Genomic DNA, 13,564 nt, shown 5'->3' with positions numbered 1-13,564 from the left:
ATACCAGTAGGTCTCTTCCTCATTCAGGACCTTTTCAAAGAACTTGTGTTCCAGAGAGTTGAAATTAGCCGCCCTTGCCCGGAACCCGGCGATATGGCTGCAGCTGTGTCCCGCGCTGCATCTCTCTCCCCGCTGCTTCCCCTTCTCCTGGGCTTCCTGCTCCTCTCCGCTCCGCATGGCGGCAGCGGCCTGCACACTAAGGGCGCCCTTCCCCTGGATATGGTCACTTTCTACAAGATTATGGTGACAAACTGAACATGGAACTGAGTGAGAAATACAAGCTGGACAAAGAGAGCTACCCAGTCTTCTACCTCTTCGGGATGGGGACTTTGAGAACCCAGTCCCATACACTGGGGCAGTTAAGGTTGGAGCCATCCAGCGCTGGCTGAAGGGGCAAGGGGTCTACCTAGGTATGCCTGGTTGCCTGCCTGTATATGACGCTCTCGCCGGGGAGTTCATCAGGGCCTCTGGTGTGGAGGGCCGCCAGGCCCTCTTGAAGCAGGGGCAGGACAACTTCTCAAGTGTGAAGGAGACTGAGAAGAAGTGGGCCGAGCAATACCTGAAGATCATGGGGAAGATCTTAGACCAAGGGGAGGACTTCCCAGCATCAGAGATGACTCGGATTGCCAGGCTGATTGAGAAGAACAAGATGAGTGATGGGAAGAAGGAGGAGCTCCAGAAGAGCTTAAACATCCTGACTGCCTTCCAGAAGAAGGGGGGGGCCGAGAAGAGGAGCTTTAGGGTTTGGTGGGGAAAGGCCGTCTGTGGTTTTCCTTGTGGAATATAAGGGGGTAGTGGGAAAGGGTATGCTGATGTGACCATGCTTGGGATGTCTCTAGCTGGTATACTGGGCCCAGGTCTTTGACAAGGAATTAGTGTAATATCAGGTCTTTCAATTAAAGTTTCAGTGTTTTGGTTAAGTGGAAAAAAAAAAAAAAAAGAAATTAGCCTTTTCCAAGGGCAAATAGGACAGGACATAAAATCTGGGAAATCTTGAAGGCCAGGCTTATTGCCATGTCTTTTGAAGAAAGCCAATCTGAAGTGAGAGAGAATAAAGTCAACTTGAGGGACAAGAGAGGGAGAGGGTGTGCGGACCACATTCAAGCCTCTATTCCACTGGTTCCTGAGGCCCAAATGCACCATTACCCTTCTTGTGATGTGGTTGTTCAATCTTTCCTGGGATCTCACAGTCCATTTACTTTTAAGGTTAAATAAGTTCAAGCTGAGTTTCTATCTCTCCTTAACCAAAAAGAAGGGGTACAGTTAATTCACTAAAGTTTGGACTAAACAACATATAAACTTTTGGTTCAATATGAAAAATCATAAATCTTCACCTTTGAATACAAGCATCCTGTTATCCTAACTGTCAAAGAAACACTCTTAAGTCCAGAAAACTTCAATGTGGCTTAGGAAACTTTCAAATTGTAAGTGGATTTATAACCCTTCATATTAATAAATCAATATGGTATTGCCCTCAGTTTTGTTACCTTTTAACTATTACCATTTTATCATGATAAAGAGTAGATAGGTACTATAGTAAAACTCTATTAGCACTAACTTTAGTGTATGCTAACGCTCAGATGATCAACGAGCCATTTTCAGTTGATGGCAGCACTTAAGAGTAGCTGATATAGACTGGAAATATGTCAATTACTATGAGGTAAGAAAGTTATATAAATGAATGGCTTGTTTACTTCATTTCTTTTTTCTTTATTTTTTTTTTTTTGAGACTGAGTTTCATTCTTGTTGCCCAGGATGGAGTGCAATGGCGCAATCTCGGCTCACTGCAACCTCCGCCTCCCGGGTTCAAGTGATTTTTCTACCTCAGCCTCCCGAGTAGCTGGGATTACAGGCATGTGCCACCATGCCCGGCTTATTTTTTATTTTTTTTTAGTAGAGACAGGGTTTCTCCATGTGGGTCAGGCTGGTCTCGAACCATCCTGAACACAAGAATAAGAAACAAATCAGTACACCATTTAGAATACACATGTTCTCGAAGAACTAAATTTTTTTGTTATTGCACTCTAGTCTGCGTGACAGAGTGAGACTCTGCCTCAAAAAACAAACAGGCCAGGCACGGTGGCTCAAGCCTGTCCCAGCACTTTGGGAAGCCGAGGCGGGTGGATCACGAGGTCAGGAGTTTGAGACCAGCCTGGCCAACATGGTGAAACCCCATCTCTACTAAAAATACAAAAATTAGCCGGGCGTGGTGGTAGGCGCCTGTAGTCCCAGCTACTTGGGAGGCTGAGGCAGGAGAACCGCTTGATCCTGGGAGGCGGAGGTTGCAGTGAGCCGAGATCATGCCACTGCATGCTAGCCTGGGTGACAGAGCGAGACTCCATCTCAAAACAAACAAACAAGAAGAAAATAGATGAATGTAATACACTCAATATTAACTTGAAAATGTATATTATCTGATGCAATTTTAATAAATATTCACTTCTAACAATTTATGAATTTTTATATAATCTTTTTCTTCTTGAACACTATATTTTTTGAAAGACCTCGTAATAACTGAGGTATGAGATGCTTCCTACCCACTCCCCATTCTTCCCCAGCACCAAAAATGGCTTATTTCCAAATCTCTATCTAGGATTCCTCAAAGTGTAAGGAAAATGTCCTAACCTTTTTTCACCCAGGCCACATCTTTTACAACATCCGTATGTCCCACAATTGTCATTATTGACTTTCCTTCCAAGGACCAGATCCGAGAAGTCTTATCATAAGAACCAGTCAAGATCCTATGAAGAGAAAAGAAATCTTATGAAACAGAAAAAGCAGTTTTTTTCAAACCCTGAAAATGAATTTTGTTTCTATGGCAATGACAAAGTAACTTTGAGGAGTATACTTTTAAACTCTTCTTTGATATGAAGATTGAGATTTCAAAACACACTAGATCAGATCACTTGATGTTTCTCAACCTCCTAAAAATAATACCTGGCATGACTGGGCGTGGCGGCTCAATCCTGTAATCCCAGCACTTTGGGAGGCCGAGACGGGTGGATCACGAGGTCAGGAGATTGAGACCATCCTGGCTAACACGGTGAAAACCCTGTCTCTACTAAAAATACAAAAAATTAGCCGGGCGCGGTGGCAGGTGCCTGTAGTCCCAGCTACTCAGGAGGCTGAGGCAGGAGAATGGCGTGAACCTGGGAGGTGGAGCTTGCAGTGAGCCGAGATTGCACCACTGCACTCCAGCCTGGGCAACAGAGCGAGATTCCGTCTCAAAATAAATAAATAAATAAAAATAATAATAATACCTGGCAAATCCTAGATTTCCTTTTTTTTTTTTTTTGAGATGGAATCTAGCTCTGTCACCCAGGCTGGAATGCAGTGGCGCAATTTTGGCTCACTGCCACCTCTGCCTCCCAGGTTCAAGAGATTCTACTGCCTTAGCCTCCTGAATAGCTGGGATTACAGGCACCCACCACCACGCCCCGCTAATTTTTTTTGTATTTTTAGTAGAGACGGGGTTTCACTGTGTTGGCCAGGCTGGTCTCGAACTCCTGACTTTGTGATCCACCCGCCTCGGCCTCCGAAAGTGCTAGGATTACAAGCGTGAACCACTGCGCCTGGCCGATTTCATTTTTATATTGTTGTAAATAATACAACTCTCACAAAAGCTACGCAAATTACTTGTAGGCCCTAACACAGGTTGAGCATCCCTAATCTGAAAATAAGTCCAAAATTCTCCAAAATCCAAAACTTTTTGAGCACCAACATGACACCACAAGTAGAAAATTTCACACTTGACTTCATAATGACAGGCTGTAGTCAAAATGCAGTCAAAATTTTGATTCAGGCACAAAATTATTAAAAACATTGTATAAAATTGGCCAGACGTGGTGGCTCACGCCTGTAATCCCAGTACTTTAGGAGGCTGAGGCGGATGATTCACGAGGTCAGGAGATGGAGACCATCCTGGCTAACATGGTGAAACCCCGTCTCTACTAAATATACAAAAACAAAATTAGCCAGGCGTGGTGGCGGGTGCCTAGACTCCCAGCTACTTGGGAGGCTGAGGCGGGAGAATGGCCTGAACCCGGAAGGCAGACCTTGCAGTGATCTGAGATCGCACCACTGCACTCCAGCCTGGGTGACAGAGTGAGACTCCGTTTAAAAAAAAAAATACATATATATATAAAAAATATATAAAATATATATATTATATATTATATATACATAATATAAAATTACTTTTGGGCTAGGTATATAAGCTATATATGAAACATAAATGAATTTCATGTTTAGACTTGGATCACGTCCCTAAGATATTTCACTATGTATATGTTAATACTGCAAAACTAACCCCCCCTCAAAAAAAATCCTAAATCCAAAACACTTCTGGTACCAAACATTTCCAGATAAGGAATACCCAACCTGTAGTGCTCTTTTTTTTTTTTTTTTTTTGAGACAGTCTTGCTCTGTTACCCAGGCTGCAGGGCAGTGGCGTGATCTCAGCTCACTGTAACCTCTGCCTCCTGGGTTCAAGTGCTTCTCCTGCCTCAGCCTCCCGAATAACTGGGACTCCGGGCATGGACCACCATACCCGGCTAATTTTTTATATTTTTAGTAGAGACAGGTTTCAATATGTTGGCCAGGCTGGTCTCAAACTTCCGATCTCAAGTGGTCTACCTGCCTTAGGCTCCCAAAGTGCTGTGATTACAGGCGTGAGTCACGCGCCTGGCTGTCAACCTGAAGTACTTTGTACTCAACCAGTGAAAACCATTTAAACTAAAACTAGTAGAAACATAACTTTATGTAATAACTCCAGGGAGATGTTCTCTGAAAGAAGTAAGCTCCTACTATAATCTACTCTTGAGGTGTTTTCCTAAACGCAAGGCCAGTGAGGATTTGCCCTGAGATATCTATACCTTCTTTCTTGAGTACAGTCTGCTCTTTCTAGCCCTAAAAGAGCATGCTATGCATCTTTATGGTATTAGGCCAGGAGATCTATGGCTATAAAGGTTACTTTTTTCCTCTATGAAACAAACTATATCCTTGGTCTTTATTAAAAGCAACATAATCAAACCAAATAAATTAAATGCTCTAAGATACACGACTTATTCAGAAGACAAACATAGATAGGTGTAGAGAAATCCCATCTATTCAGGAGGCTGAGGCAGTAGGACTGCTTGAGCCCAGGAGTTTGAAACCAGCCTGGGCAACAGAAGGAGAACCCGTTTAAAAAAAACAAAAAAAAAAGACAACAGTAATTGTTACTATTACATCTTGAACAGAACAGAGTATCCATTAATAAATACCTGTTTCTTTTTTTTTGAGACGGAGTCTCGTTCTGTCGCCCAGGCTGGAGTACAGTGGGGCCATCTTGGCTCACTGCAAGCTCCACTTCCCAGGTTCATGCCATTCTCCTGCCTCAGCCTCCTGAGTAGCTAGGACTACAGGCACTTGCCACCACGCCCGGCTAATTTTTTGTATTTTTTTTAGTAGAGACGGGGTTTTACCATGTTAGCCAGGATGGTCTCAATCTCCCGACTTCATAATCCACCCGCCTCAGCCTCCCAAAGTGTTGGGATTACAGGTGTGAGCCACCGTGCCCGACCACCTGTTTCTTCTTGAAGACACTGAGTGCAAAGATCTTTCTGTTTGGCGTGGCCACTGATATAGAGATCACAAAATTAATTTACAAATAACAGTAAATCACAGAAAAATATTTATATATGGATTTAAAAAGACTGAAGGAGGTAAATGAAAAAAGAGAAGAGCATTAATCTGGCAATACCATTCCTCTGCCCCTTTAATTGAACTGATCCAGTCATCATGGAACATGCATTGCTCTGGCTGGGGTGCAGTATACTTCTCCACGTATTCTATTTCCACAACTTCTTCCTAGTCACAAGAGAAACCAGCAACAAGTCAGATGGTACAGTTTTAAAATACTACATTATGAAGATAAAGAACCCCAATTTAATATATCTCCTTCATATCCTTCATATTAGTCCCCTTCATAACTCAGCAAATTTGGAGCCATTCAAAAAGTCAAGAACTTTATTTGACCTAACAGTAAGCTAAGAGTGATTATTAGGAAATAATAGCTTGGCATGGTGGCTCACACCCGTAGTCCTACCTATAAACATTAGGAAATCTGGGGCAGGAGGACTGCTTAAGCCTAGGAGTTCAAGTCCAGCCCGGGCAACAAAGCAAGACCTGTCTCCTAACAAAAAATTTAAAAGGAAGAAATACTAATGGCCTTGTAAAACTTATGCTGAAAACAGGGGGAAAAGGAATATAAGAAAGCCTTAGGCCAGGTGCAGTGGCTCACACCCGTAATCCCAGAACTTTGGGAGGCTGAGGCGGGCGGATCACCTGAGGTCAGGAGTTCAAGATGTGCCTGGCCAACATGGCGAAACTCCATCTCTACTGAAAATACAAAAATTAGCCAGGCGTGGTGGTGGATGCCTGTAATTCCGCTGCTTGGGAGGCTGAGGCGCAAGAATCACTTGCACCCAGGAGGCAGAGGTTTCAGTGAGCCAAGACTGTGCCACTGCACTCTAGCCTGGGCAACAGATGGAGACTCTGTCTCAGAAAAAAAAAAAAAAAGAAGATATAAGAAAACATTAAAATTAAGAATAAAAGCATATTGTTTAATGGGTACAGGTCTTCTGTTCAGGATAAGGAAACAATTCTGGAAAATGGTGATGGTTGCACAATATTGTAAATGTACTTAATGCCACTGAATTGTATACCTGAGAATGGTTAAAACTCTAAATTTTATGTTATGTATATTTTACCACAATTTTTAAAAATCACAAAACAAGCAACAACTATAAGTTATATTTTTAATCATAAAAGCAATATAAGGAAACTTTGAAAATAAGAGGAAGGGAAAAATAATAGCTTAATCCACAGTTTTTATATGTGCCTAGTTATTTTGTGCACCAGTATTTGTATACACATATTTGCTATTCCCTTTCTTGCCAGTTTTTCCACATATATAAAGAATGTGTTCATTTATTTCTTGAATAAAACACTCTCACAAAAAAAGAGGGCTTCAAAACAGAACATACAGGAATATACATATATATATACACCCACGATATATATTCAGTATACACACATAATATACACACAATATATAACACACACAATATATATATTCAATATATTAAAAAGAATAATTGCTACTAAAGATAGATTCAGTGTGATTTTAAAAGGAGTTTAAGCCAATAATGCCTTAAGTGAAATACAGAAGGCAAGTATTTGAACTTACTGATGAGATGTTCTCCAGTTCCATGTGTTTGATCAAGGGCATTCGCAGAAACTGGCCCTTAATAAGGAAATCAAACTCCACATGTTTGTGGAACTCTGAGGAAAATATATAACAAAATTATTGCTCTTAATATCTGAGGTAATACTGGCAGAGGTATATGAGAACTCCCAAAACAAACAGGTACCAATTATCCCAGTGTGGCCTCTGAGTTTCTCTGTAATTTTTAAGATCAGAAATACTTTGTTCTGTTAGTATAATGTCTTTTTATTGTTGTTGTTGTATTTTGGTTTAAAAAACTTTTATTATTTCAAACATATCCGAAAGTAGAAATAACAATGAATCCCATCACTATTGCCCATTTTGACATCTACCAACTAATGGAACATCATCTATATTCCTCCCTCCATTCCCCGGCTGGTTTATTTTGAAGTAAATCTCAGAAATTACATCATTTCATCTGTAAATACTTTAGTATGTATCTCTAAAATATAAGGACTTAAAAAATTAGTCACAATATTTTAAAATTTAACAATCATTCCTTCTAATATCAAATAGTCAAAGTTCTTTTACAGTGAGCTTTCAAAAATCAGCATCCATAATCCATACATTATATTTTATTAATGTTTCTTTTAATCTTTAACAGTTCCTCCTTCTTTTTCTCCTTGCCATGTATTTGTTGATGAAAGTGGTTCATCTGTTTTGTTACATTTCATACGTTCTGGGTTTTGTTGACTCCATCTCCAAGGTGTCCTTTAACATGTTTCTTTATCACACAAATATCCTATAAACTAGTCAGAGGTAAATGGTAAATGCCTGGCTAGATTTCAGGTTTTTTTTTTTTTGCAAGAATATTCATAGACAGTATTGTCTATTTCCTATTACATCCCATCAGGATGCAAATAGGATCTGGTTGTGTCTCTCTCTCTCTCTTTTTTTTTTTTTGAGACAGAGTTTCACTCTTGTTGCTCAGGATGGAGTGCAATGGTGCGATCTCGGCTCACAGCAACCTCCACCTGCCAGGTTCAAGCCATTCTCCTGCCTCAGCCTCCGATTACAGGCATGCGCCACCACGCCCAGCTGATTTTGTATTTTTAGTAGAGACAGGATTTCTCCATGTTGGTCAGTCTGGTCTCGAACTCCGGACCTCAGGTGATCCACCCACCTCTTTTTAAGATACTAAGACCCATCTTAGGGCTCAGATTATATCAGTCTGATTCTATCCACTATAATGCTCCTTGTCTTTTATCTAATTATCAGGATTAACAGCTACTGAGAATAACTACTGTACTTATATTCATTATTTCTTTTGGAGTTGCAATATGGTAACAGTCCATACAAAAGGAATAATGTTCAGTGTATAATGTTTAGAAAAATAAGCAACTATTTGGGTAACATACTGGAATTGCAAAGCTTCTCTTACAGGAATAATTCTTTCCTCAACAAAATACTTGCAAACCAAATTCAACAACACATTAAAAAGATCATCATGATCAAGTAAGATTTATCCCAGGGATGCAAGAATAGTTCAACATACACAAATCAATGTAATACACTGTGATGGTTATCACTGAGTGTCAACTTCATTGGATTGAAGGATGCAAGTATTGTTCCTGCATGTGTCTGTGAGGGTGATGCCAAAGGAGATGAACATTTGAGTCAGTGGAATGGGAGAGGCAGACCTACCCTCAATCTGGGTAGGTACCATCTAATCAGCTGCTGGCATGGCTAGGATAAATAGAGGCAGAGGAATATGGAAGGATTAGTCTGGCCTGGATGAGTCTTCAGGCCTTTATCTTACTCCTGTGCTGGATGCTTCCTGCCCTCAAACATTGGACTCCAAGTTCTTCAGCTTTTGGATTCTTGGACCAGTGGTTTGCCGGGACTCTCAGGTCTTCGGCCACAGACTGAAGGCTGCACTGCCGGCTTCCCTACTTTTGAGGTTTTGGGACTGGGACTGGCTTCCTTGCTCCTCAGCTTGCAGACAGCCTATTGTGGGACTTCACCTTGTGATTGTGTGAGTCAATACTCCTTGATAAACTCCCTTTTGGCTGGGCACAGTGGTTCACGCCTATAATCCCAGTATTTTGGGAGGCCAAGGTGGGCGGCCTCATGAGGTCAGGAGTTCGAGACCAGCCTGGCCAGCATGGTGAAACCCCGTCTCTACTAAAAATACAAAAATTAGCCAGCCAGGTTTGGTGGCATGTGCCTGTACTCCCAGCTACTCGGGAGGCTGAAGCAGGAGACTTGCTTGAACCTGGGAGGCAGAAGTTGCAGTGAGCCGAGATTGTGCCATTACACCCTAGCCTGGGTGACAGAGAGTCTCAAAACAAACAAACAAAAAAGCAAACTCTTTCATATATACATCTATTCTATTAGTCCTGTCCCTCTAAAGAACCCTAATATATACATCATATCAACAGAATGAAAGACAAAAAGCATATGATCACTTCAATTGATGCTGAAAAAGCATTTGATAAAATTCAACATCCTTTCATGATAAAAGCCCTCAAAAAACTGGGTATAGAAAACATACTTCAACATGATAAAAGTCATATATAATAGACCCCCATACTAAATGGGGGAAAAAACCGAAAGCCTTTCCTCTAACATCTGGAACATGATAAGGATGCCCACTTTCACCACTGTTATTCAACGCAGCAATGGAAGTCCTAGCTAGAGCAATCAGATAGGAAGGAGGGGAGGGGAAGGAGGGGAGAGGAAGGGAGGGGAGGGAAAGGAAGGAAGGAAGGAAGGGAGGAAGGGAGGAAGGGAGGAAGGGAGGAAGGGAGGGAGGGAGGAAGGAAGGAAGGAAGGAAGGAAGGAAGGAAGGAAGGAAGGAAGGAAGGAAGGAAGGAAGGAAGGGCATCCAAATTGGAGAGGAAGAAGTCACATTATCCTTGTTTGCAGATGATTTGATCTTGTATTTGGGAAAATCAATGATATAATCTTATATTTGGTATAATCTTTATTTTACCAAAAACCAATTAGGACTGATAAATTCAGTAAAGTTGCATGATACAAAAATCAGTAGCATTTCTATATGCTAACAGCGAACAATCAGAAAAAGAAATCAAGAAAGTTTTTTTTTTTTTTTTTTTTTTTTTTTGAGACAGAGTCTCACTCTGTCACCCAGGCTGGAGTGCAGTGGCCGGATCTCGGCTCACTGCAAGCTCTGCCTCCTGGGTTTACGCCATTCTCCTGCCTCAGCCTCCCGAGTAGCTGGGACTACAGGCGCCCGCCACCGCGCCCGGCTAGTTTTTTGTATTTTTTAGTAGAGACGGGGTTTCACCCTATTAGCCAGGATGGTCTCGATCTCCTGACCTCGTGATCCGCCCATCTTGGCCTCCCAAAGTGCTGGGATTACAGGTTTGAGCCACCGCGCCCGGCCAAGAAAGTATTTCTACTTACAGAATCCACAAATAAAATACCTAGGAATTAACCAAAGAAGTGAAAGATCTCTACAACAAAAACTATAAAACATTGATGAAAGACATTGAAGAGGGCTGCATGCAGTGGCTCATGCCTGTAATCCAAGAACTTTGGGAGCCTGAGGTGGGTGGACCACCTGAGGTCAGGAGTTCGCGACCAGCCTGGCCAACATGGTGAAACCAAGTCTCTACTAAAAATACAAAAATTAGCTGGGCGTGGTGGCAGGCACCTGTAATCCCAGCTACTCAGGAGGCTAAGGCAGGAGAATCCCTTGAACCCAGGAGGTGGAGGTTGCAGTGAGCTGAGATTACGTGATTGCACTCCAACCTGGGCAACAAGAGTGAAACTCCGTCTCAAAAAAAAAAAAAAAGAAAAGAAAAGAAAAGAAAAAGAAAAAAAGAAATTGAAAAGGACACAAAAAAATGGAAAGATATTCCAGGATCATGGATTGGAAGAATTAACATTGTTAAAATGTCCATAGTACCCAAAGCAACCTACAGATTCAATGTAATCCTTATCAAAATACCAATGACATTCTTCACAGAAAAAAAAAAACAAAACCCTAAAATTTACATGGAACCACAAAAAAGACCCAGAATAGCCAAAGCTATCTTAAGCAAAAAGAACAAACCTGGAGGAAACACATTACCTGACTTCAAATTATACTACAGACCTATAGTAACCAAAACAGCATGGTACTGGCATAAAAACAGACACATACACCAATGGAACAGAATAGAGAAGCCAAAACAAATCCACACATCTACAGTGAATTCAAACCTACACTGGGGAACAGTCTCTTCAATAATGGTGCTGGGAAAACTAGGTATCTATATGCAAAAAAATGAAACTAGACCCCTATCTCTTGCCATATACAAAAATCAGAACAAAAGGTATTAAAGACTTAAATATTTCTAAGACCTCAAACTATGAAACTAATACAATAAAACATTGGGGAAACTCCCCAGGACAGTGGTCTGGGCAAAAATTTCTTGAGTAATACCACACAAGCACAGGCAATCAAAGCAGAAAAGGACAAATGGGGTCCCCTCAGGTTAAAAAGCACAGCAAAGGAAATAATTAACAAAGTGAAGAGACAACCCACAGAATGGGAGTAATTATTTGCCAACTACCCATCTGACAAGGGATTAATAACCAGAATATATAAGGAGCTCAAAAAACTCTGTCGGAAAAAATTTAATAATCTGATTAAAAGTTGGGCAAAAGGTTTGAACATACATTTCTCAAAAGAAAACATTCAAATGGCAAACAGGCATATGAAAAGGTGCTTACCGTCATTGATCATCAGTGAAATATAAATCAAAACTACAATGAGATATCATTTCACCCCAGTTAAAATGGCTTCCCCCCTCCCCCCATAAGACAGAGTCCTGCTCTGTCACCCAGGCTGGAGTGCAGTGGCATGAGCTCGGTTCACTGCACCTCCACCTCCCGGGTTCAAGCAATTCTCCTGCCTCAGCCTCCCGAGTAGCTGGGATTACAGGCACCTGCCACCACACCCAGCTAATTTTTGAATTTTTAGTAGAGATGGGGTTTTACCATGTTGGCCAGGCTGGTCTCGAATTCATGACTTTGTGATCCACTCACCTCAGCCTCCCAAAGAGCTGGAATTACAGGTGTGAGCCACCACGCCCGGCCTAAATGGCTTTTATTTAAAAGTCAGGCAATAACAAATGCTGGTGAGGATACGGAGAAAAGGGACCCCTCATAAACCTTCGTGGGGATGTAAATTAGTACAACCACTATGGAGAACAGTTTGGAGATTCCTGAAAAAACTAAAAATAGAGCTACCACATGATCCAGCAATAGCACTGCTAGGTATATACTCAAAAGTAAAGAAATCAGGATATCAGTACTTCTACATAATGGAGTACTATTCAGCCATAAAAAAGAATGAAATCCTGTCACTTGCAACAACATGGGTAGAATTGGAGGTCATTATGTTCAGTGATATAGGCCAGGCACAGAAAACAAACTTTGCATATTCTCACTTATTTGTGGGAGCTAAAAATTAAAACAATTGAACTCACGGAGATACAGAGTAGAAGGATAGTTACCAGACGCTGAGAAGGGTAGTGGGGGAAATGAGAGGCAAGTGGGAATGGATGGTTAATGGGTACAAAAAATTGAAAGAATAAATAAGATCTAGTATTTGATAGCACAACCGGGTGACCATAGTCAATAATTTAATTATACATTTAAAAATAACAAAGAGTATAACTGGATTGTTTGTAACACAAAGGATAAATGCTTGAGGTAATGGATATCTCATTTACCCTGATGTGATTATTACACCTTATATGCCTGTATCAAAATATGTAATGCACCTCAAAAATAGATACACCTACCATGTACCTACAAAAATTAAAAAGAGTATTTCTTATTCTAGTTCAAAGACTTTTTCAACAAATAGACTATATAACAGTTTTGAAATTCATAAAGGTAACTATGCAGCGGAATCTCTATATATCCATGATGAAAACAAAGACAAGAATTAACAGGAAATGCTATGTAAATATACTTGAATATTGAATACTGAACGGTAACTTGCTAGCAATAAAAATATTGCAGACCCTGTCTCCTCCTCCCCCACCCCAAGCCAATAAAGTTGCTTGAAAACATCATCTCAAATTTCACAAAAAACTTATGTGATTATTTGAAGATGAAGATGGGGAAAATACTACACATTAGTGTATAACTCTTACCTCTCCATTCCTCCAACTAGGGTAGAGTCAGAAGAGCTCTGCAGCATTGGAAATGTCTGCATAAAAATACACTTGCCTCTGGCTAGCATGGTGGCTCACACATGTAATCCCAGCACTTTGGGAGGCCCAGGAGGGTGGATCACCTCAGGTCAGGAGTTTAAGACCAGCCTCGCCAACA

General features: G+C 41.1%; 3 protein-coding genes across 3 annotated transcripts in view; 1 reads left to right on the top strand and 2 right to left on the bottom strand.

Annotated features, from left to right (window-relative positions):
* SUMO1 (small ubiquitin like modifier 1) overlaps positions 1-13,564 on the bottom strand; it is a 1,087,495-nt gene that overhangs the window by 721,823 nt on the left and 352,108 nt on the right. The gene's annotated exons all lie outside the window — the stretch shown is intronic.
* Positions 1-13,564, bottom strand: part of WDR12 (WD repeat domain 12) — a 33,477-nt gene that overhangs the window by 14,840 nt on the left and 5,073 nt on the right. The window contains exons 3-6 of the mRNA XM_050751029.1: positions 7,232-7,326; positions 5,744-5,850; positions 2,626-2,741; positions 31-230 (exon numbers count right to left, since the gene is read on the bottom strand). Coding sequence (XP_050606986.1) covers positions 31-230; positions 2,626-2,741; positions 5,744-5,850; positions 7,232-7,326 — 518 coding nt within the window. The remainder of the gene's footprint in view (positions 1-30; positions 231-2,625; positions 2,742-5,743; positions 5,851-7,231; positions 7,327-13,564) is intronic.
* On the top strand, positions 83-800 carry LOC126932208 (endoplasmic reticulum resident protein 29-like). The gene has a single exon (XM_050750920.1). The coding sequence runs from the start codon at positions 94-96 to the stop codon at positions 253-255; it is 162 nt and encodes a 53-aa protein (XP_050606877.1). The 5' UTR covers positions 83-93; the 3' UTR covers positions 256-800.

The sequence above is a fragment of the Macaca thibetana genome, chromosome 12 (genome assembly GCF_024542745.1).
Source record: "Macaca thibetana thibetana isolate TM-01 chromosome 12, ASM2454274v1, whole genome shotgun sequence".
NCBI classification, from domain to species: Eukaryota; Metazoa; Chordata; class Mammalia; order Primates; family Cercopithecidae; genus Macaca; species Macaca thibetana.
The sequence above is the reverse complement of the archived record's forward strand: the minus strand, read 5'-3'. Positions and strand labels throughout refer to the sequence as shown.

Bases quoted from the DNA above. Each gene is read 5' to 3' on its own strand.
- LOC126932208 (XM_050750920.1), top strand. From the start codon at position 94: ATGGCTGCAGCTGTGTCCCGCGCTGCATCTCTCTCCCCGCTGCTTCCC.